The 23,794-nt window shown below is 42.1% G+C and overlaps 2 protein-coding genes across 9 annotated transcripts in view; one reads left to right on the top strand and one right to left on the bottom strand.

Annotated features, from left to right (window-relative positions):
• The window catches only part of USP45 (ubiquitin specific peptidase 45), a 55,163-nt gene extending 38,561 nt beyond the window's left edge, over positions 1–16,602 (bottom strand). For 4 of the 6 annotated variants that reach the window (XR_011808455.1, XR_011808456.1, XM_027454800.3 and 1 more), the window contains exons 1-5: positions 16,447–16,601; positions 8,767–8,876; positions 6,227–6,396; positions 4,527–4,630; positions 3,663–3,763 (exon numbers count right to left, since the gene is read on the bottom strand). Coding sequence is in view for 4 of the 6 variants with exons in the window: in XM_027454800.3 (XP_027310601.3) it covers positions 3,663–3,763; positions 4,527–4,630; positions 6,227–6,396; positions 8,767–8,866 (475 nt within the window). In the remaining 2 variants the exon portion in view is untranslated. Of the gene's footprint in view, positions 1–3,662; positions 3,764–4,526; positions 4,631–6,226; positions 6,397–8,766; positions 8,877–13,136; positions 13,156–16,446 lie in introns of those variants that run through there. The other 2 variants (XM_072036164.1, XM_072036161.1) reach the window with 2 other exon arrangements.
• A 702-nt stretch (positions 16,603–17,304) lies between these two features.
• TSTD1 (thiosulfate sulfurtransferase like domain containing 1) lies at positions 17,305–21,967 on the top strand. Of its 3 annotated transcripts, XR_011808457.1 has the most exons (5): positions 17,305–18,123; positions 19,738–19,908; positions 20,125–20,284; positions 20,549–20,678; positions 21,589–21,967. XR_011808457.1 is itself a non-coding variant. In XM_072036166.1 (4 exons), exons 1-4 carry the CDS (start codon positions 18,003–18,005, stop codon positions 21,650–21,652), a joined length of 504 nt encoding a protein of 167 aa, XP_071892267.1. In that variant the 5' UTR covers positions 17,914–18,002; the 3' UTR covers positions 21,653–21,967. The 3 variants fall into 3 exon arrangements, 2 of the variants coding, with proteins under 2 accessions (XP_071892267.1, XP_027310598.3); XM_072036166.1 differs by lacking the exon at positions 20,549–20,678 and having other exon boundaries at positions 17,914–18,111; XM_027454797.3 differs by lacking the exons at positions 17,305–18,123; positions 20,549–20,678 and adding an exon at positions 19,486–19,628.
• Positions 21,968–23,794: the final 1,827 nt, after the last annotated feature.

Here is a 23,794-nt window from a genome sequence, read left to right as displayed (position 1 = left end):
TGCATTTTTAAGACCACAAAACAATTTATTTTCTCCAGCAAATGAGCAGACACCCAGCTAGCAATGTCTCAGCATGGTTCCTGTGTACTACATGTGCATTATGTCCATGTGAAGCTCGCAAGTGTGCCACACTGACAATACTGCACCTGCCTTTCTGTGAAAATCATCATGGCCTGCTAACCTTTTCCACAAAACAAATTTCTGGGTGGTACACCCTAGAAAGCAATCTTGCTTTATTCTTCCATCTTGTGCCCAACATGACCTCTTAACCAAACAGACTCCTCTACAGAGAAGGGGGAGGGAAAAAAAAGGGAAAAAAATAGCAGGCATGGCTGGGTACAACAAACCATAGGATCAGATGCGAAAATCACACAGCTGCAAGCATTCTTTTGGGAACCCAGCACTGGGATTTATCTCAATCGCTTAATGTAATTACAAAAGTCAGTCATGTAGTAGTAATGTAATTTGCACATTTTTACAGCTGAAGTGAAGTTGAATCTTTATGAGAGACTGAGTGAAAAGCAGGGATCCTGCTGCCACACTATTCCACCACATTAGTACCAAATGACAAGCATTTTGCTTTTGTTTATTTTCCAAGATGCATTAATTAGGAAATCTATATAACCCTCCCTTACATGTTTAAACTGATTATTTTATCTTTAAATGACTCCTAAACTTTCAATAATCAAAAAAAAAAAATCCTAACAGCTCTCATCTGTTACTTTTATCTATGCTCATACTGCATTTCTGCAGAAATTTCTAGATAATGCTATATGAATTTTAACGAAGCACCATGCCGACCAGTTGTTAGATTAGAAAGCAACCCAGATATAAGATAAATCTTTTTTGCAGTGCCACATTTGGGTATGAAAATTACGTAAATGTTTGCTATGTTTGCTTTTTTTTTTTTTAATCGAAGGAAGCAGAAAAGCAATAGAATAAAAGCATGGTATCAATTTTTAAAGAAATGAAAGTAAGTTGTAGGAAACAAGCAGCATAAAACTGACAGCTAATAATTCCTATTTCCAGGGCTAAAATTAGTAGTTTATTATTGACTTATATGCAAAATATATATATATTTTTTAAATCTAAGCCAACAAAGAATTTAAAGGATGATAGTTATACTGAAAATACTGTGGTAACATGAAATGAAATGCTATGCTTAAAATAAAATAAAAGATAATTTGTCAATGGTAGAGTTATTTTTCATTGTTATACTTTGTATTGTTTCTGGACAACAGAACAAATCAGGCTTTGATTTCAGATTTTATTTTTAAAAAATATTTAAAAGGCATTCTAGCTTAATAAATAAATAAATAAATAACAGTACTTCAGTACTGTTTGGAAATTTCTGCTCACACCTATTATTTATTTATCAACACATCAATGTTTCTTAGCCTCTTCCAGTAGGTAGCTGGGACCGAAGCAACCAACTGTGACGGGCAAGCTACTTTTTCCTCTTCCCCTTGCCACTCGAGAAAGCCCAGCAGAACATCTTTGGGCAGCTAATCCCAGAGCTCCTGATAACAGCAGTGATGCCTGACCAAGGGTTGCTGACTTCCAAGCATTGAGCAGAGGTGTGTAGGCTAAGAGTGGGTGGGCCGCAGCCTGCCTGGAAGGGCACAGGCCCTTCTGGAGCCATCTTGCTGAGGGGATGACCACTCAGCCACGCTGGTGCACGATGGTGCTGCTCTCACCAGCACTGGATCACTCTAGGGAGCTGATCCAGACCAGAAAAAAGCCAGCAGGAATCCTGCCCCTCACAGTTCCCAAAGCAATTTAATGGAGAACAACCAGGAAAGACGGATCAGGAGCAAGCTGTAGGGCTTTTGCTTCTGAGGCAGCACTGCCTCAGAAACCTCACAGACAGTATGAAGTGCTGGGAATGTGGACTTGTTAGTCTGTCACTGATGTACAACTGTATTGCATTGCTCACTACCTTGTGTTCACAGTAAAAGCTCTGGGTCACTGGGTGCACTTAGTTACTGCTAACACCACGGATGGCTGCCACAGAACCTCGCTTTTTGAGGCACCACAAGCAGGGTGAACTCCATAGGCTACTGTCACAAACCATGTAACCACAAACTAAAACTGTTTAAATAGGTTTAAATCAATTGAGAAAAGAAAAAAAAAAGTTTATTCCCTAAATAAAACCAATACATTCTAATTTCCAGTTATAGGAAGGAGTTTCCAGTTATACCTGGCAGATATTTAAATGAAATATGTTTCCAGAATATCAAAATGAAACGCAAATACATATATAGAAGAAATATATTCTGCCCTGTTCTACTATAAGCAGTTGATTTTAAAGATAAGCTTACTATTTTCTGAATTAGTTTGGAATTTTAGTTGCTTAATTTAAGACATTTCACAAAAAACTCCTAAGCACCATACTCAGAAAACTTTAAAGGTTTTCAAGTTTCACAAAATACGAATCCAAAACATGAAGCCCAACTAATCATATAGCTTCTGAAAATCTTATCCAGAAGTTCAAAAATGGAATTAACTAAAATAAACACTAGAGCTTTTTAATCTGCAAGCAAGCTACAACACCCATTTATTACTTTACATAAAGTGAAACTGAAACTGTGAATGAGTGAAATCACATACTGTATTTTCATTGTTCCAGGCAAAAAGATGCAAAAAGTAGCAATTCATCAATGTACTACGAACAACTTAACATATAACTTGAGACTAGATCAAAATATAAAATATGAATTTCTGAGTGACCCTTGGATTTTTCCCCCCTCAAAAAAATACATATCACCCCTTAGAACTAGCAGGATTTGCACACATGCAGCTGAAGGAATACATAGCCCAATCCCCTAAGGCATTCTTTTCCGGTCTTATAACCAGGTGACTACCAACATCTGCTAAAATCTGCAACCAATTGTTTTACAAGCTTGTTAAGTGATTTTGTTTGGTTTTTTTTGCTTTTGTTTTGTGAAGAAAACCTGGAATCTGATGTATACCATAAATTACAAGCCAGAAATGCTGAAGTATGTGTTATGGTAGGAATGAATAACATCAGCATTATCAAGAATAGACAGTTGAGGGCCACACATACGAAGTTCTATCTACTATCATATATACTGATATAGGAGGTTCATGAACTAAGAAAATAATTTAAGAGAATTTTCTATTAACAGAAATGAGCATTATATCACAACCCAATGACATCAATGAACAGAAAGCAGTAAATCCAACACCAGAGTACTAGAAGATCCTCTTACACAAATTTAATTAACTATGGAAAACAAGTCTGAATTGAAAACTGTAAGATGTGACACATCCACACTAGAAAAATTCAAATCACTAATTCTTTTGTAATGTTTTTGTGCATTAATTTATAAAGCATTTTACTTGAGGTGTATCTTCTCTACAGTAAACAACTTTCTCTTCATTAAAGGCAAAATCTGGGAAAACCATCCTACAGTGATATTTTAAACCCTTAACTGTACTCGATAAAAAAAAAAAGGTATTTTTTGCAAAAAACACTACGATGATCACTACTTGCCCAAGTAACTCTGCAGTTACGAACCGTATTACACTCACACACAACTTGTCAATTATATGATTAATATGACTGAAAATTTGAAATGCACATTTTTAAGGACAGTACATTACAGATGTCTCAGATAAAATTATTTGTGTAAACTTACTTGGTTCAGCCCTGGAACCATGTTTTTGAAGAAAGTCAACTATCTGAGCCAAGGCCTTTTTGTTGCAATGTGTTGACAGCTCTTCATCACATTCATAACACCTAAACGAAAGAGGAAATGAACTGGAATTCAGGGTACCTGGACTTACCTCCCAGTTTTAACTGACCCCTCTTAAAAAAAAGCTTACGCAAATTACTTAATCTCTAGGTGTCAATTTTTAGTACTAAAGATTAATAAAAATGAATCCCATCATCCCATACATGCATGCTCTTTAAGCCTAATGAAGAGCACCTAATGATCAGCCCTAATGCATTCAACATTAACAGAGTTAATTAAAATCAGTTTGTAGCCCTGAAAATAACCATACCAAAACAAGCAGGAAAGACAACTCCTATAACCAGCCAATTCTCTATAGTACACAATGGACTCACAGTTATCTTGGTATGCTTTAATCTTCTATGGCAATAGCGTTGTGGCCACTGTAAAAACTATAGTTCAGTGGCAATTCAAGACATTTCGTCTACTTAAACAAAACTGGTATCAATGAAAAAGGTGGGTGATGTGACTGAATGTTGTTTAGCAGGAAGAAACCTGTGTTTGGACAATGGAGGTGGTACTGAGAGAAAACAACTCTCTCCGGGTGGGGAGGAAGGGAGCATACCAAAACCACTATTTACTTTACTTAATTTTTGACCTTTCTGAGAGTCAAAAGGACAGAAAGCCTGCCTCTCTACTCTTTAGAGATCTATATAAGATATTCATTTTGTCTGTCAAAATGATTCTTTTTAATTAGAAGACATTGCTTTAAGGTACAAGAAATCCTTATATATAAGCATAAATGAACACCTGCATACTCATTCTTACCATATGATCCATGTGCTAAGACTGATAACAATGCAATGAGGTTCTGTACGCACTGTTTGGAAGTGTTTAAGAGAATGCTGGCCTTCTGAGTTCTTACTACATCCCTAAAAATGGAAACATAACACAATAAGGAAAAAAATGGAAGTAGATAAAGACTAAGCCATTAGTAAATAAATTACAAAAACTTTACTTCTTAAAACTAAACAATGTTATAGTGCCCAAATATTCACTTGCAATGCCTGAGGTTAAACATTCTTTATAATTCAGTATTACAAAGATATGAATTAACTTTTTTGCAAAAATAAGCACATTTTATTTTTTCTAATAAAGGAAAACCCATTACAACACAAGAAAAAATCTCATCTTTTCTATTTGGGAAAATCAGTTACAAGTATAGCTTGTTCTTAAGCTTGCTTGGATTTAACAGAACTAATTCCTACCTTTTGAATAAGAATTGTCAATGGAAAGCCAATTATGCCATTCACAAAGATAAGAATTTTCTTTAAAAATAAAAAGTGAAGGAAATGACTATGTAGCTTATTTGGACATGGAATATCAAGGACAGGACTGCATAGGTAAGCCTCACTGCTCAAGAATGCTACATGCATTCCAGACAGCAAATGCAAAAGGCATATAAATTGTTTTTTTCACTAAAAATATACTCAGAATACACCATTTATGTACAGCAAATTCAAGAGAAAGCATTTGCTGTTTTTCAAGTATCTACAGAGGAGGACTTAGAAGTAAAGACTCATCTCTGAACAAGGCATGAGTTTTGGTGGCTACTGACCACATAAACATGAAAAAACACATAGATTTAACTTGTTTTAAAAGCTGTCATTAACTGCAAATTTTCAGAGATAATCTGAGTTCTCCTCAAATCTACTTAACTATCTTTTGAAGCCTGTTAATAGCATGTTTCTTCACAAAATTAAATCTGATTAGATAATCGTGGTAGAAGCTGGCATCTGTCCTTACTTAGACCTACAGAAAGTCTAAGCGGAAACGTGAAATGCTTTTTTTCTGGCAACTATTAGCTGAATTAAGCATGACATTGCCTGTAAACTGAATTTTTCTGCATCAGCCTTTACTTCACTCACAAGCCAGAAACCTGCACAAGCCCTTGGGGTCAGGACCTGCCATTTTAAACTCTGGGACCACAATTTGACATTATAACTGATCCAGACTAATGGCTAGCTGCCATAGAAAGCAGCATTCTCACTCCTGCACAGTCCTTTCTCCCTGGTTTCAATCAAATCTAGCAACTGAGCATCCACAGTATGAGGTGATTCAGGAATATACGTATTTATTTATTCATGCATTTTTATCGGCTGTATCTTCTGCCCGATAAGCCAGATGAACTGATGCATTTTGCAACTGTACAGTTCCTGGAGTTAATTTTCCATATGTAGCAAGAGATGGAAGAACAGAGAAAAGGTGGAACCATCACCTACTACCTACAATGCTGAACTGCACTACAATGCATAAAAATAACCCAAAATACTGCCAAAAATCAAACAAGAAGAACACAATTCCACATCCCATTCTATTAAAGCTGAAGCACAGATTCTCACAACTAAGCACTTATGTCATACCGCTTCACTGAAAGGAATGAGATGCCACACAGGCAGGATCTGTACCAGTCATATCCTTTAGAAAATCAAGGCCTATCCACCACTAAATTTAGAACACACACTTACCTGAGAGCCACACTTGAGGCACAGCCATATGTCTGAAGGGGCCACGGGCTCACCATCGCTCATCCGCCTCTCCTTCAGACATTCTGAACATACTGACCAAATGCTCTGAGCTACCGCCCTCTTCACATGATGTACATCCACTGCTTGGCTCACATGCTGGCAGGTTAAGCCTACAGAACATAACACAATTAAACATAATAGTTGTGAAAGGGAGCACATGTACATTATAGAGGAAGAATCTTCAACATGTCAGCATTAGGGAAGAACAAAACTAGGGAACATCAGCCAGTTGCTCCCCATATACTGAACTTAATACAGCATCTATTTCAGTCTTCCTACAATTAAAAACCCTTTCCAGTCAATAACCACCACCTCTTTAAAACAAATAAGATTCTTTGTATTAGGACTATTAATAGGGCTACTATTGTACAAAATTAATGACCCTGTTTTGGTTTTGTCAACAGTGAAACGCTGCATAAATCTGTTTTTGCACATAACAACACAGGCAGTTGACTCCTATCTGAAAAAAACTATATATTTCCAAATACCTGTATACAATGGGCACAAGCCACACTGCCTACTTATACTCAGCTTGTGCACTACGTCCTCCAGGGCCTTTTCTGCAAACCTGTTTTCAAGCCATTCCAGCTTCTCACCCTGTAATTGCATGTAGTTATTTTGGCCCAGATACAGGGTTCTCCACTTGCTTTTGTTGATCTCTGTGAAGTTTCTGCCAGCAGGTCCAGGCCATTCTCAATGGCAGATCTACCCTCCAGAGTATCAGCCACTCTCCCCAGTTTGTCATCACGAAGATGACAAGAGCACAGCCTCATGATGACACCATCACCCAGCTCTCTAAGCACCTTCAGATACATTCCACGCGATCCCACGGGCCAGTTTGCTTAACAGCTCTCAATCATCTTCTATTCTGGATAATGCTTAAATCCAGAGTCTGCCACTAAGCTCAGGCACCAGGGAGGACTGTGTGCAGATCACACAGAATCACAGAATTTCTAGGTTGGAAGAGACCTCAAGATCATCGAGTCCAACCTCTAACCTAACACTAACAGTACCCACTAAACCATATCCCTAAGCTCTACATCTAAACGTCTTTTGAAGACTTCCAGGGATGGTGACTCCACCACCTCCCTGGGCAGCCCGTTCCAGTGCCTAACAACCCTTTCAGTAAAGAAATTCTTCCTAACATCTAACCTAAAACTCCCCTGGCGTAACTTTAGCCCATTCCCCCTCGTCCTGTCACCAGGCACATGGGAGAACAGGCCAATCCCCACCTCGCTACAGCCTCCTTTAATGTACTTATACAGAGCAATAAGGTCACCCCTGAGCCTCCTCTTCTCTAGGCTGAACAAGCCCAGCTCCTTCAGCCGCTCCTCATAGGACTTGCTCTCCAGGCCCCTCACCAGCTTTGTCGCCCTTCTCTGGACCCGCTCAAGCACCTTGATGTCCTTCTTGTAGTGAGGGGCCCAAAACTGAACACAGTACTCGAGGTGCGGCCTCACCAGAGCCGAGTACAGGGGGACGATGACCTCCCTAGCCCTGCTGGTCACACTGTTTCTGATACAAGCCAGGATGCCGTTGGCCTTCTTGGCCACCTGAGCACACTGCTGGCTCATATTCAGCCGACTGTCCACCATCACTCCCAGGTCCTTCTCTGCCTGGCAGCTCTCCAACCATTCCTCTCCCAGCCTGTAGCTCTTCTTGGGGTTATTGCGCCCCAGGTGCAGGACCCGGCACTTGGCCTTGTTGAACTTCATGCAGTTGACCTCAGCCCATCGGTGCAGCCTATCCAGATCCTCCTGCAGAACCTTCCTACCCTCGAGCAGATCGACACACGCACCTAGCTTGGTGTCATCTGCAAACTTACTGAGGGTGCACTCAATGCCGTCATCCAGATCATTGATGAAGATGTTAAAGAGGACCGAGATGTTACATACAAAGACAGAGGGGAGGAAAAAAAAAAAAAATGTTGTTCAGTCTTTTCCTGAGTCCCTTATCCCTAGGCCCCGTCCCCTCAGGCTGCATGCTCATACTTGCCTCAGTCTTCATTTTGTGTCACAGTACCCAAACATGCCATTCTTTCCCTTCACATCCCTACCAGATTCAATTCCAAGGCTGGCTTACCCAATCCCATTCCTACATAATTGGAGCCCCTCTGAGGACAGTCCAAACATACTTCTGCCCTCTCTGTCTTTCCTTTTTGCCTCAGCTTAGTCAGAAGCTCCCTGCTCAGCCAAGCAGCTCCCTGCCATGCACACCTCAACTTCTGCACATTGGAAAGGACCATCCCTGTGCTCTGAAGAGCTTGTCACTGAAGACCAACCAGCTGCCAAGCCCTTCAAGGCAGTCAAGTAGTGTAACAACCTATCATGCCAGAAAGACTTGATTGAGGATGTTTTGTTATAACGTCAAACAGGAAAAGTATTACCTGGTACCACTGAGATGTGGTTTTCATCAGTCAACGTAGATTTTATTAGCCCTCAACCTTAGGGCAAAAAAAAAAAAAACTTAAATGTATTTACCTGCAATATCATCTGAAGAGTCTTCATCCTGTGGCCTGTTAGGCCTTTTGCTTCTCTTTGTTTTCTCAGGGTTGGCTCTTGATGGATCTTTCACCCGCATCTGTTATTTACTAGGAAGGAGAAACAGAGTTTGCTTTACTGTCTAATCCCTTTGCCAGGTTTATTGAGTTTAAACTCTAGAAGCGTAAGATCGAGTCACATACTCAAATCTCATGAACACAGTTTCAGACTTTGACTAATGTCACCTATCTTGTAATAAAAAAATATAAATGTATTAGGAACGAACTCCTAAGAATTGCCGTAAGATCGGTTTTATTACATGACATTATAAACTGTATCTACACTCTTCCGGGCAGCAGTGGTAAGTATCTGGGAGACTGCAACTGACTTTATTTCTGTCATTTTAAACTACTACAAAGTTACAGCCTTAGGTTCTGGTAGGTTACTGGTAACTTTCATGATAAGAAAAACTTCATAAAAATAAGAACTTCTCTAACATATCTTGGTAAAGGATTCTGTGATCATTCACACATGCACATTCCCTAAAACCTTTTGAGTAAATTCAGACAGCTTAAGAAAATACAGAAGACTTTTGATTCTTGGGAAACTGTCCACAGCTACAAGTAAGAACAAACCGCAGTGTGAGCTGACTCCTCTATTACACATCAGAGAACCCATACAAATGAATGCTCTCATAGGAAATTAGTAAAGGAGTCCTAAGAGAAACAGAACTAAATTATAAATATTTTCCAGTACACTTAAAAATGAATAAAAAAAACTTCAGAGCTTTCAGCATACTGTCATTTAATCAAAATTCAAATCTGGATTCACTGAATCAGTACAGTTGTGCATCACAGCATCCCTGGCTTAGTTTACAGGATGTGTTTCAACAACGTGCTTCAGGAAAAAAAAAATAGGAAAAAAAAATTATGTTCTGTTTTCCAAAAGCATATGAATATATGATAGTCATATACTCGTACCACATACAAGTTAATAATGTCACCTGCCCCACCGATACCATTTTTAACTGTGCTACCACATTGCTGCGTAAGAAACCTTTGAAATATTCTACACTTGGGAACTGCAAAAGAAATACCCTTACTATAGATCAAGTAAATAAGTTTGTCAAAGATTATCAAGTTTGTCTACCTAAGCTTTTAAATCTTGATTTTGGTGTTCTTCCCCTTTTTGTATTTGTAAAGCTCATCGGTGGAAGAGTCCAGATTCCAAGATCCCACAGAGTAAGAAAGAAACGTTTGCTCTCTGCTTCCTCGCACTGGTGGCTTCATGTCCCTCAGCCTTTGAGAACACACTGCTTTTTTGTGAAATGCTACATTTACATCACAATCAATGTACACTACACACAGTCAGGTTCTTAAATTATAGATTTCCGAGTTTTCTGTACTTAAGAGTATGAAGCTTCATATGCTTAGACGTTCAAGTAAGTAACGCTGCTAAATTCAGGGCTGTTGACTTTGTGGGTTTGCACTTCACACTCAAGCAGTAAGGAAGATCTGAATATTTCATCTCTTGACTACTTACATTCAAGAACATTTCAAATCCTTGATGTACATTAACAGCCACACAACACAGCAACCCTGAAACAGTACAAGGTGCTTCAGATCCAAACGACTTCAAAAGTATATTTATTTCTACCTTGGGATCTCATGATATATATACACATAAGCTTCCCGTGAAACCTCACATCACCACTTGTTGCGCTGCCACTTAACCAAGCACAAGACTCATCAGGACATCCACGAGGCAGCAAGGCTGATACAGCTGCTGTTAGAAAACTAAGGATTTTGTGTTATATTATGTAAAGAGTTAATAGCAAAGGCAGCAAAATGCCCTCCCTAAAGGAACATAGCTGTGTTTAGGTTATTCAGCACTGACGTAAATGATCTACCAGTTCACTTCAGCACGAAAATCCTTTATCTACTTGGACAGATTATGTAAGCTGTCCAAGCCACAGCTTTCACCCAAATGAAAGTCAGTTCAAGATCTCAGATAACTTTACAAAAGAATGCTTTTGCCCCCAGCCAGCTGAAATGCAAGCAAGGCTTTTCCACCTCTGAAAGCCCGTGGCCAGCGGGCACTATCGGAGCAGGGCAGGAGCAGCCCGCTGCTGGAACCCGCTCTCTACAAGCCTTGGGGACACGTGGAGAAGGCTGAGTGTCAATTAGTACCAAGAACAATCCGAAACGTGGCATTTCTAACTGAATTTAATCAACGTGGCATTAGAAACAAACGCTGGCAGGAAACCCAAGCACTGACACTGCAGGCTTGGGAATCCACTGACCAACCCAGAGACTCTGCAGTCGTCTTTGAGTAAGAGCAGGCACAGCAGAAGATAACATGGACCATTAGATGAATCAATTTTCATAAACACACACACAGAGGCATCCATCAGACAATGTTTACTGACCTGAGAGCTCTCAGAAAAGTCACAGAATATCAAGGACCTTGCCAGCCAGGGTTTGTGCCTGACTTTGAAAAGCACAGCAGTGGGATGAAGCAGCAAGAACACGGCAGCTGCCCAGCAAGCATCCAAGACACAGGTAGTGTAGTATAGACATGGAACTATTTGACCTCTTCCAGCACATTCAAGGACAGAAAACATTACAAGTCAGAATTTTAATTTGATGATTAAGATCACGGCCATGAATTCAGACTCAAAATGCTTATGCCAGCCGTGTGATTATTACATTTAGCTGAGAAAAACAAGGAGGAAACGTAAGGTGCTTCAGAAATTACATCTCAGACCTGTTTCATTTATGTGAAATAAAATATTAATAGTTTATTGAAATGAAAGCCCTGGACAAAAATAGAGCCAAAAAAAAAAGCATAGAATATAGCTAAGAAAAATTTAAGAGAGAAACTCTAGGTTTCTTTTGGCCATAGGAGCAACCCATTCAGGACAAGCAGGCAGAAGGGGAACAGACAATTCATACGAAACGAACTTGATACACTGAGGATTAAACACCTTGGTAATATCCCCATGATTTATCTCTTTCAACCCCGGTTTCCTTTTTTTTTTTTCCTGAATACATTCAAAGACTAATTTATGGCTACAGTGATCAACTGAGGAGCGTACTATAGGAGAAAGACTTCCTCCGAACACACGGGCAGGAAGAAGCCTCTGTAAACCCTTGCTTCGAATTTCTTTGATTTCTTTTTGTGATGGAATAACAAGTACAGTACTTTTATAGATAAATTTATAAAAAAAAAAAGTACTTTTTTAAATAAATTAAGATTGTTTTGGTAGAAAAAGCTGAGTTCAGCCAGCATGTTACCTTCACCCTGATCTCTACTCAGCATGCAGTAAAAATCTTAAACAAAAATTACTCAGTTTCATGGAAAAAATAAAGAGTATAAATAGAAAGAGCTGAATCTCTCCCATTTCAACGATCGTTTCATACAAAACTAAGAACTAGTATTTGCCAAACTTGTTCATACTCTCTGAGCTCAGCATACAAGAGTTTGAACTGTAATCATCATCACTTGCTATTCTTGGTTCACTTACTTTTTAAAAGACTCCTAATGGCAGCCTGCCTACAAAAAGCTGATTAAGATCAGAAGCTCCTCACTGTAACTGCTAATTTCCAGCTTTCTAGAAAGATCAAAACACTTCAAAAGCAGCAGAACAATCTGCCTACCTAATTTGAAAAGCTTCAAATTTGTCAAAGTACCAAAAATCAACCTAAGATGCCAGTGCTAAATTTGTTGACTTAAACCTAAGGCATACCTCGTCTATTTTTACTGTAAGGTATGTGTGAAATAGACTGTATTTAACACAAAAATGCACCCTCTTAGTAAAGTACACATTTAGAAACTACAAAGAGTTGGATACAGTTCCTAAAATAAATGTTATTTCTTAAGTTTTATGTCTTACTGAAACTCAGTAGAGCTAGGACCAACAGAAGATACAAGGCCGGAGTGAACCTGAATTTGCTTTTCTTTTGGGGAAAAAAATAAGCAGGTCTTTCCTCTCCACAGGATCCTCCTGCAACAGAGGAGGAGAAGCAAACAGCTTTCACTGCCTGAACCCCTCAAAACCCATTCCCACCTTGCACACCTGACTCAGAGGTTAAGTCCCTCCTCCTACAACCCCCACAGCTCACCTGCTAAACTGCAAAACGTGCAGCCTCACTGTGCTGCCCCATGCCACAGCTTTGCTGCTTGTAATATTACAATAAGGTGCCAGCTCTTTCAGGCAAGAGCCGTATTTTTGCTCTTATCTGTATAATACTTATCACAACATTTTTCCTGATTCATGATTAACTGGGAGGATTATATTTGCATTACCAGAATGCAAATGGTAAGATAAAAATGGCATCATAACCATTAGCTTATCTAAGCATGCTTACCCTATGAAATAAAGCTACATGGGTCTCCAGATGGCCTCCAGGTACTACTTTGGATATGGGAAAGACTCTCCCAATAGGACTGGTCATTAACTGTGAAACCAGTAGTGTTAATTATTTCATCAGTGGGCATCTGAATTGAAAGGAGCTGGGGCAAATATATTTACCTTTACCTCTTTTCAGCTGGGGTATGCTAAGTTCCAGCTGCCTTACCATTTGTAGTCAAATTTCCCAATTAAAATTACACAATTTTATGTCGCTAACGAAGAAAAAATAAAATTGCATTGGACAGGAAAAGCAATAGAGAACACTGAATGTAGCATTCCAAAAATTAGCACAGGGCTTTCATGTATCCTAACAGAACTGTACAGCTGCCAAGAGCAGACTACCACCGAAACACAGGGCTGTTGAACAGAAAAGATGTGCAGATTAAGTTAAAAGGTCAAGATGCTCTGTAGCATATTTGTGATGCGGCTTTATGAGCTTCCTTCTAACTGTGAAAGTAGAGAGAGACGAGACTCGCACAGGTCAGAAATGCCAGATCCTCTGTGACCACTGCAGAACTGCCACATGTTTTGATGCGAGTTGCAAGTTGATATATTTTGGATGTCTGTTCAGAGCATTACCTGTGGCATTTTGGCTTGCTCGCTACTAGATCAAATGTCATCCGATCCCAGCAAGAACCGCATCCATCATGGTCAGCAACTGGGCAGTGTCATCAATCAGTGGGCCGGGGCGCTCCGCGCTCTGACGGCCACCAAAACCTTTGCGGCAAACAAGCCCTCGCTGCCTGCTGGAGCAGTAAAAGGACCAGAACTCCTGACTGGTAGTGGCAGCCACACTTCTTCCCCTGGAAAATGTCATCTGAAATTCTGAAAGTGTCATCTCCGAGATTTCCTAGCCCAAAGGCACATCACACATCCTGCACCATCACTAGAGCTCAAACGCCAGCCCTGACATCGTATTGCAGCCCCAGAAGGGTGAGACACTCACGTACTTTTTGCACGAGAAGTGAGACAGAGATGTCTGACTACTGGATACAACTTTCCAAGTGAGATTAAACATCCCACAGCATTATGTACTTTCATTAATCATTTTTTATTCATCTGCCCATGCTACGCACGGTCTGTTAGTGTTCATGTCTGCATCCTACACAATCCTCTTTGTTTTTGCTACTGCAACCCACTCGCCACACAAAAACTACTTCTAATGATGAACAGAAACCAGATGTGCCCAGAAACAGGAACAGAAAGAGCCTGTAGCTGGCTTTACGACTAAAGTAAACACAAGGATTGAGTGGATAAAGGAGTAGTTCTTTGATGACATATTTTGGCTGGCACTTTATAGCAAAGGTTTTGTTAGTGTCTTATGGAAAAATTCAAGGATTCCTCTCAATATCCAACTCACAAAGCAAATCCAATTTTTGGTTATGTTCTCTATCCTACTTTAAACATATTGTCAAAAACATGAATAGACCAAGAGGGAAAAACATATGGGCTGATGCGTTCATGGTCTAACATGGATTTTCCCACACATTCGCAGATATCCGTGAAAAAGTGAAATAGATACCATAAAAAGAGCCATAGCTTGTAAGTAATGGTGTTGGCCTGCAAATGAAGACTTCGTGTGTGAAAAGGCAGTTGGCTGATGGAGCTGACGGAGTAAGCAGTCACGTGGCATGAACAGTGATGCAGAGTGCTGTCACCACCGAAAATTTGAGGGAGTAACAACCAAAACAGCTGGAAAATGGACTGAACTCACAGCACCCTGGCAGGAGAGCCATAGGACAAAAACTTGGAAAAGAGTGGTTCGGGATATCATAAGGGAAAACAAAAGGCAGTATCAGCAAAGGATGAACTGGAAAGAAATGTCTGTGAATTCCAATTTATTTTTTTTTAATAAATAATCAATAGCAAGTAATGAAAAGGAACTGTGGTTGTAGCACACTGCTTGAGATAGCAGACTGAAGCCCACCCAAGATAATACTTAAGCTGAGAGTCTCAGTGCCAGAGACCCATGTAGTCCCACACCTAAAGGTCTGAATCAGAGCAGATCCCAGGTAGACGAAGACTCTGCAAAGCCTTCCATCTACTTTGGAAGCTGCAGGAGTTAACTAATTAATGGTGGTAAAATCGATAAAACCAAAGGACTATGACAAAACTAGCCTGGGCTTTTTGAAACTCAAAGTCTTGCCGCCGAGAGCAAAGAATTTCATTCTATCATCTTCCCAGGCACAAATTGCCCCAGTTTGTTTTGATGACATGTCTAAAGTAGAACAACTTGTCCTTGATCTACGACTGATGTTCACAGCAGAACCTGGGAGACGCCAGCTGTATTTCTGTCGGTTTGGCGGAAACAAAACTACAGAATACCACTTCTTCAATATTTCATGAAGAAATCTGACAAAATATTTACAACCGTAGTAAGCTGCAGAGTAGGATACGCCTTGTAAAACTGCTGCCAACCTGGCACATGTGTGAGCCGCTACTGTACCTCTATATAAAACGTGAAAATGAGATGGGAAGGAAGCCTTTAAAACATGAGTATTCCCGTATAAAAGAGTTGTTTGAAGGAATTCGGAGACACCTGTAGCCACAGACATCATGCAGCAAGACGCCTGAAGTTACCGCCACCTGCTTCTGCTTTCCTGACATCTTTATTCTCCTGCTTCCGCCTTTAACAGGCAGCCCCGCATGTATCTTGTTTAACTGCGTGAGTAGCAGCGGATCCACAGCACGAGCCGGCTGAAACCCTAGAAGCACTCAGACAGCAGGAGCTGGAGCCCTACACAAACCCACGCATGGCGAACCGAAGCACAGCGCTGCGGGTCCATAACACCAGATCTCAGCCCCACGCTCTCTTTCCCTCCCTGGGAAGCCAAACCCGAGTACCAGGGACCCGTCCCCGCTCTCCGGCCGCCGCCTCACGCCGCAGGAGGCTCGGAGGTCGCAGGCGGCCCCGGGCTGGCACCTGCCGCGCTGCCGGGCCCCGCCGTGCCGGCTGCGGGGCCGCCGGGCCCGTCCCAGCCCTCAGCGGGGCGCTCCGCGGAGCCTCCCCCGGCGGGCACTGCACCGCCCGCTCGGCCCCCGGGGCTGGCAGCGAGCCCCGGGCTCCCCCCGAGCCCCCCGGCCGGCCCCGGCCTGCTGCTGCCGCCGCCATGTCGCGGGGCTCGGCCCGGCCGGGCGCTGCCGGGCTCCGAGCCCCGAGCTCCGCAGCGCAGCCGGCCCCAACCCCAGTCCCAATCCCAACCCCGGCCCCGGTCCCGGCCCCAACCCCGGCCCCGGCCTCCCCCCCGCGCTCGGCCCGCACTCACGGAGCGGCGGCGGGGCGCGCAGGCAGGGAGCGGCGGCAGCGAGCGGCGGAGGAAGCTGGGCCGCAGCCAGGGCCCCGCCGCGCCGCTCCCCGCCGCTCCGCCCGGCGCGGCCCGCCCCCGGCCTCGCCCGGGACCAGGGGGCCGGGCCGGGGCGGCGGGGGGGGAGGCAGGGAAGGGAGGGGGCCCGGGGCAGGCAGCTTGGGGGATGTGGGGAAGAAGGGGCTACTCTGGTGGCCGGGGATGGGGGCGTTACGCGGGCACCGAGGGTCGTGCCCGGGCGGTGTGCCCCTGGCACGTCCCAGGCCGAGCCGTGGGTGTGCAAGGCTGAAGGTCTAAAGGCTAAACCCCAAAATGTGTCCGGGCATCACGGGGGGCACCTTTGTTTGGACAGGAGGCGAGTCTGAAGTTTGATTGTATCAGAATGCCCTTATCACAGAGTGCTTGGGCTGGAAGGGACTTCCCGAGGACATCTAGTCCAACCCCCCAGCCCAAGCAGGGCTGTGAGAAAAATCTCTAATAATTTTCTTCAGACGGGATCTTCCGTGAAGCTATTTTATTCGCAATTGCAATAGCAGGCATCGTGCCAACTAAGAGCACATTTTAGTAAAACAAATCATAACCTTTTATTCCCTATTACCCGACACCTCATCACCTCCCGTTTCCTCATTGGCTGAGTACTACAGGTTCACAAGCTACTCTGCGCTCTGCGCTCCTCTATACCATATATGTACAATTTTTTTTCCTTCAACAGTTTAGTTTCTTATTTCTCCCCCCCTTTTTTTTTCTTTTCTTATGTTTTGAGAACTTTTGATCTTTGTTGTACTGTTCCCGCACTGCTCATCCTGTTTTTCTCAAGCTCCTACCTTATTTTCAATCAGTGAGGCCTTCTGCTACTGTCCACTTAACTACTTAGCATTTCTCCTTGTTATGACTACCCAGCTGTCAGAGAATTAGTTCTTTACTGCAGAAACACAACTTAGTTTCTCACAGGGCCACCTAGAGCATGGCATGGAGAAGAAAAAAAAGGGGGGAAGGGGAGTATTACTGTGGGACTTCACAGAAAACAAGGGTGGAGAGCCTGTGGTGGATCTACCAACAAACAGGTTTTAGGAATGCTCAGGGAGCCACATGGAAGCCATAGGCCTGAGCAAAGACAAGTTATCAAGAACAGTATTGTTGAAAGAGGTTGACAGACCAAGCAGGGTTTGATTTAGGTAGGAGGAATTCTTTAGGCACTTTGATGACAGCAGTGACAACTGAGCACAAGGATCAGGAGGCAGACTGCAGGCCATGTAACAGATGAGCACCAGGCCTTAATTGTGAACACCAAGTTCATTGAATGTGAAAAGGGAGAAGAATATGGAGCAATAACAGGGAAACAAACTGGATCAAGAAGGAGGTTCTTCCTCGTCTTCATGGGACGGGTTAAAGATTTCTTGCACTGCAAGAGCAATAAAAAAAGTAAAAGATTAAAGAAAGAAGGAAGGGAAGCTGAACATAGAGCAACAGTGTGTAATGTAAAGGGGAATATATTTACTGAGTGCAAGAGAGAATATATGGAGCAGACAGAAGAATATCAGGACACTGACAGAGACGGAAGGCAAGCAAAGGACGTGGAAAAGATGAGGAAGTTTCCCCAAAGAAGTGGACTGAATCCTGTGCAGGGTGAGGACAGAAGTATGTATGTACAGACTTCCAACATGTTGGGAAAACTGGGATATGTAAAGCATCATGAAGGATGCTGTGGGAAAGAGAAGTACCAGTGTATGGGAAGGCTGACAGTTTGGTTGGGGAAAAAAAAAAAAAAAAGTAAAAATATGATAGTCAGAAGTACAGTAACAGAAAAATCAGAAAGGAAGTGACACTTGGTGAAAGCCTAGGTCTGTGAACCTTGCCTATGATGGTGACTTCAAGTCATATGAGAAGATGATGATACAGAACATGCAAGGGTAAATGTGACTGAACAGTCAGCTGGCAAATGAAGCCACCAGGTATGAGTGTGGGAGTCTGCAGAAATTAAGATAGACCCAAAAGGTGAAATGAGGAAAGCTGCTGAGAAGAGGCTGAAAAGAGGCTAAATGGCAATAGCCCATAGTTGAAAGAAAAATAGAATGTGCTGCTTCAGGAGAAAAGATGGGCAAGAGTTATTAGCAACAGTGATTTATGTGATACCGTAGCAAGGATTGTTCACTGGAATATTGCTGCTCATCATTCTCTCTCCTGTTTATTCAGTCATTGCCTGCTGAATTAACCAAACCTTGCAAAAGACGCCTTATGAATTGTTCCTATTTTTGCTAACAAGCTAGTGTGTTCACTGTGTGTATGTGTGTGTGAAGCAGGGTCAAATTAAAGCCATAAATTAATTTATAAAAATAGGACCCCATATGAATATACATTTCATGTGAAAAGCATTGTGACACACCACAGCTCATGTTTAAATTCCTCACAGCAGTACATTTAGTAAATGGACAGAAGTTTTGGTTGTTATCTTATAACAGGTAAAGTATGTAGTAAAAGATAACTCAGAAGAGGAGGTATTCAGTCTACCCGTATCTTGTTACAAATGGAAAACACACAAAACTTCGACTCATATATAGATATACTGCTTCAAAGAGACAGTTCGCAAATGTCTGTCACAGAGGCCATATGGAGAGGCTGGCAGAAGGGCAGCTAGTGAACCAGCTATACGTGCCAGCTCCGATTTGTCACACTTTCCGGCACCGGGAAGTATTTTTGTTCTCCTTTTGAGAAAGAAAACTCTCATTAGTGAAGATTTGACGATGGAGTCCTCAAAATGTGGTTATGGCAGGAGAGGATCAGCATGGTCACTTTTAGACTGGCATCGCCAGCACGTAGCAAGCACGCTGTACTAGAGGCTGAAGGCACGTCGAGGGAATGTAAAGCACATCGAAAGGCCCCATTTCTCCTCTCCGGAACGACGGCTGCAACCCACCAGGAGCCCTTGGAGCTGGGGACGAGGTCCCAGGCCGGCTCTGACAGGGCTGGGCCGGGCACGGCGGGGCTCCCCCGGGCAGGGCGCCCCGAGGCGGGGCAGGGCCGCGCCGCCGCCATTTTGCGTGCGGGGGGCGGGCGGATGGCGGCGGGCGGCTGGTGCGGGCACCGGGCCCTGCGGGTCCTGAGGGCGGCCAGCGGCAGCCGCTGGGGGCGGCCGGCAGTGCCCGGTGAGGCGGGGGGATACCGGGGAGTCCCCGGGGGAGCTTTGTTCCCGGCGGTGGCCGTCCCTAGGGGAGGAAGGGAGCGCGGGGCTCACAGGCTGCGCCTCTCTTGCAGAGCCCAGGGCGGTCGGTGGCAGCTCCCGCCGCCTCTGCGCCGAGGCGGAGCGCGGCGTGTCCTACGAGGAGCTGAAAGAGCTGAAAAAATCCAGCGTCGTCCACATAGATGTGCGGGAGAGGTGGGAGGTTGACAGAGACGGGAAGATCCCGGCCTCCATCAACATACCGCGTAAGCTGTTCGTGATGCTACCCAGCAATGTTTGCTCTTGTTGCTCGGGTGGTGGTGGTCCGGTGTGTGGACAAGGGGTGGTGCCTTGCAAGGAGGAGCTGTGCTAAACGGTATCCAATACCCTGGGAGACTAAACTTCCTTTTATTTCTTCCCAAAGGAATTTGAAACCTTAAAATGTAAGCTTGCATGCGAGTATTTATTTATTTATTTCACAGTGAAGGAATTAGTGGAAGCTCTGCAAATGGACCCAACCGACTTCAGGGAGCTGTACAATCAGAAGATGCCTGCCAAGTCAGACCATGTGGTTTTCTCCTGCTTTGCAGGATCAAGAAGTAAACAAGCACTGAATTTTGCCACGTCCTTGGGTTTCAGCAGGTAAGTGTGTGGCTTCCATGTGTAAGGGTGGAATTAATACAAGTTCCCCCAGTATGTAAACTAGAACTCTCTCTTAGCTTCTTACGGGTATGGATAAAAACTTTAATGTGGAATATGAACAAAGAGATTAATATTAGAGTTAGACAACTTATAAACAGTACCTCCTTATGTCTCCACTGAACCTTGAAAGATGCCGTCTGGTGTTATGGGAAAGTGAGATGTCCTGTAAAGCGACCACACAGCAACTCTGCTTATATGCTGCAGGTGATGCCATATGCTGCAAGACCACGCTGATGCTGAAGGGTTCTTCAACCTCTTATGTCTCCCTTGCCGAGATGTTGCTTGTACAGCTTCATAAACGCTAGTTCTGACGTGCAGGATGATGATTGGAAAGGTAGAAGAGGCTCATATTTGTAGAAGTACAATCTTAAATTATATTAAATAGTTTATGAAACCACACTGTGTGTAGAACTGCAGTTTCACCTGTACAGTTCACCAATGATAAAATAAGCCTTTGCTTTCAGTAAAGCAGTGCATTGTTTGCTAGGTATAAAATATTGAAGGAACTAGCTAAAAAGACAGCAAGATTGATAGCACGAAAGCAAGAGAGAGCAACATTGGGTTGGTAGAATTGTTATGCCCATGACAGAAGGTGCTTTGCTGAATTGAAGACTGTGGGTAGAATTTCAGAAATAGGTTTTTACTAAACTGCAAATCAAGAATTGGAATATTCCTGCCAATTCTAGTCAAAAGTAGGGGACTGTGCCCTTGTTTTATAAACACATTGTTTTAAATAAGTGCAAAATATACTTTATCACCCATTTTTCATATTGAAGGAGTCAGTATTGTTTTTCATGGTGGGTTTTTGTTTTTTTGAGGCCAGTTTTTCACAGGCATATGTCAGGCATATGTAGCTTGTAAGTGTGCAAGGAATTAAAGACCTTCATAACATCTGAAGTACTGGGTATAATGTCATGCAAATCTCTCACTACACTGAGTTGTTTCTTTTTTTTTTTTTTTCCTTGGAAAAAAAGGCAGCAAACTGTTTCTATCTGTTTCTACTTGCGTGGTATTTGATCTCCAGCATTGTGTCATTTGGAAGAAATGGATTACAGAATACACCACTTGGATGCAGACAGTGTTTGACATTCCTTGTACTCTCTCTGGCTGGTTGCACAATGTAGTGTATTTGATTTCAGAGAATTTCTATATGCTTTTTTCTCTATTTTTTCTTTTTCGTGTCCTTTTACATACCTTTATGAAGAAGAGTCTTCATTAACATTCTCTCTTCTGCAAACTTCCAGAGTTCAGCACTTTCCTGGTGGCTTTGAGGAATGGGCAAAACGTGAACATCCAGAGAAAAAGTGAAGATGACTACCTCCATCCCTGCTCTACCTTCAGAATGCTTTGTAGATTTTAGCACTGCCTGCATTCCACTTTCAGAATACAGTCCTCTTCTGTTTTCCTGTGTAAATGGGCATTTACCTTTAAATAGTAATGCACATTAATGACTTGGTTAAAATTATACTTAAGGACTATGACATGAATAGATGTTAAATTTGTTTGACCTTTAATTTGTGCTATGATGATGCTAGAAGTATGTGAAAAGAATTTTGTATGATCTGCTTTATGACTGTTTAAACAAATGATGATAATACACATAAAGTTATCCTTTCCAAATAACTGTGTTGGATAGTTTGTTTAGAATAACTGTAGTTTAACTGTTCTAATGGAATTGGGGTAACTGTCCTAAGCACAGATTTATTATTCTTCATGTATAGCTATAATGTTAAAATATTTGCTGTTATCAAGACTATAAATGGAGAAGAAAAGTTTTAGGTTTGTACTATGTGATTGCAAGGGCAAAACTCCAATACCGGTCACAAAATACAAAGAGAAAGTGCCCTGATGTTAGAATACTTGCTGTTCAAGATGTTCTCTTCTATTTGAAGAGAATATCCATTTATATACGCCAGTCTGCTTCTGCATACAACATGCAACGGCAGTCAACTTGCTCAGTTCCCTCAGTAGCTCACATCAAGTGAGAACTTGCCTATATTTGAAGTTATTATTATGAGGATAGGCTGGAACATCTGAGGTGTCAGAGAAGTTACTTAATTCCCTTCCTTCTGTGTATGTTAATTTCTCTGTCTTAAACGTGAAAAGAAAAACAAACCCACCCCATCCACGCCTATAAATTTGCATAGTCATAATTCTAATGAATTTTTTTTTTAAATGCTGTTAGCAGGTCGAAAGAGTTGTCAAAGCTAAATTGCTCTGCCCTCTAGAAAGCTTAGCTTGTAACACAAAAATCCAGGACTAGGCAGGATGTCTTGAAAAGGGAATTAAAATTTCTGATTCTGCTTTCATGGGTATTGCAGCAATTTATCATTGAGTTTTTTTTTATTCTGACAGGCCAGTCTGCATGGACAGCAAGGGACATAAAAAAATATACCCCGCCAAGCTTAGGTAACACAAGAAAAAGTAACTAATTGTTAAAATTTTATTTCCAATAAATTACGCAATTTGTTTCTAGAGGAGAGCACCTGTATGTGGTACAGACAACCATTAACTGTGCTACCCTGTCTTATGGAGAGGGTTATTTTCTTGTCTTCTAATAATTAGAAACCCAGTGGCAAAGCTGTGGTAGTAGAGAGTAACACACTTTTCTTTGAAGTATCAGTGCAGTAAGACTGCTAAAAAGTCAGTATCTTATTTCCAATCCATTAAAACAAACAAACAAACAAGCCACTTACGTAAAGAGCCAGAATTAAGTATAATTTCCAAAATATTGGTTTAGTTTAAGTGATAAATAATGAAAGTAAGATGAAACTAAAATGTCAGGTTGTGCGGGCGTTACTTTGTTGTAGTCAATTACCCTGCAGTTCCTGGTACCTTACTCTGAAACATCTTTTTCAGATAGGATTGGGAGGAGTAACAGATGCCACCACATTTGTTGGCTTTGGCCAAATCCTACAATCTTTTAATTTTGCCTGTTCAACATGACCTAGACTATCAATTTCACAGTGCTGTGGGCACATAATCAAAGATGCAACTGCAGCCCACTGTTGGCTGAGTCTTGCCAGGCCTCACTAGGACTAGTGCTGCCTTTTGATCTAAATCATTCGGGCCAGGTTTTATGGAAAATTTGAGATAGACTAAAAACATTAAGCAAAGTGTGTAATTAATCGTGCCTACCTATATTGACCTTACCACCAGACTTCAGCATACAGATGAACAAAACAGGGAGAGCTATTCAACTAAACTTAATCATGTTTTGTTACTACAGCTGGGTTTGTTGGAAACATCTGCAAGTACACTGTCAACAAAACATTAACAACAGTTACATTGGGGCACACCATGACATCTCATTCATCGTTTCCTGTTTTGCAGCAACCAGTAACAAGCATCTGAGGAAAAGCATAAAACAGGACAATCATGTAGTGATACCATACCCAGGTTATTCTCATTTAAAGTGAGGGTGCTTGATACTTCCTTTGGGCTTCGCAC

This window comes from Anas platyrhynchos, chromosome 3 (assembly GCF_047663525.1).
Source record: "Anas platyrhynchos isolate ZD024472 breed Pekin duck chromosome 3, IASCAAS_PekinDuck_T2T, whole genome shotgun sequence".
NCBI lineage: Eukaryota > Metazoa > Chordata > Aves > Anseriformes > Anatidae > Anas > Anas platyrhynchos.
This window is presented reverse-complemented; position numbering and strand designations above follow the sequence as displayed.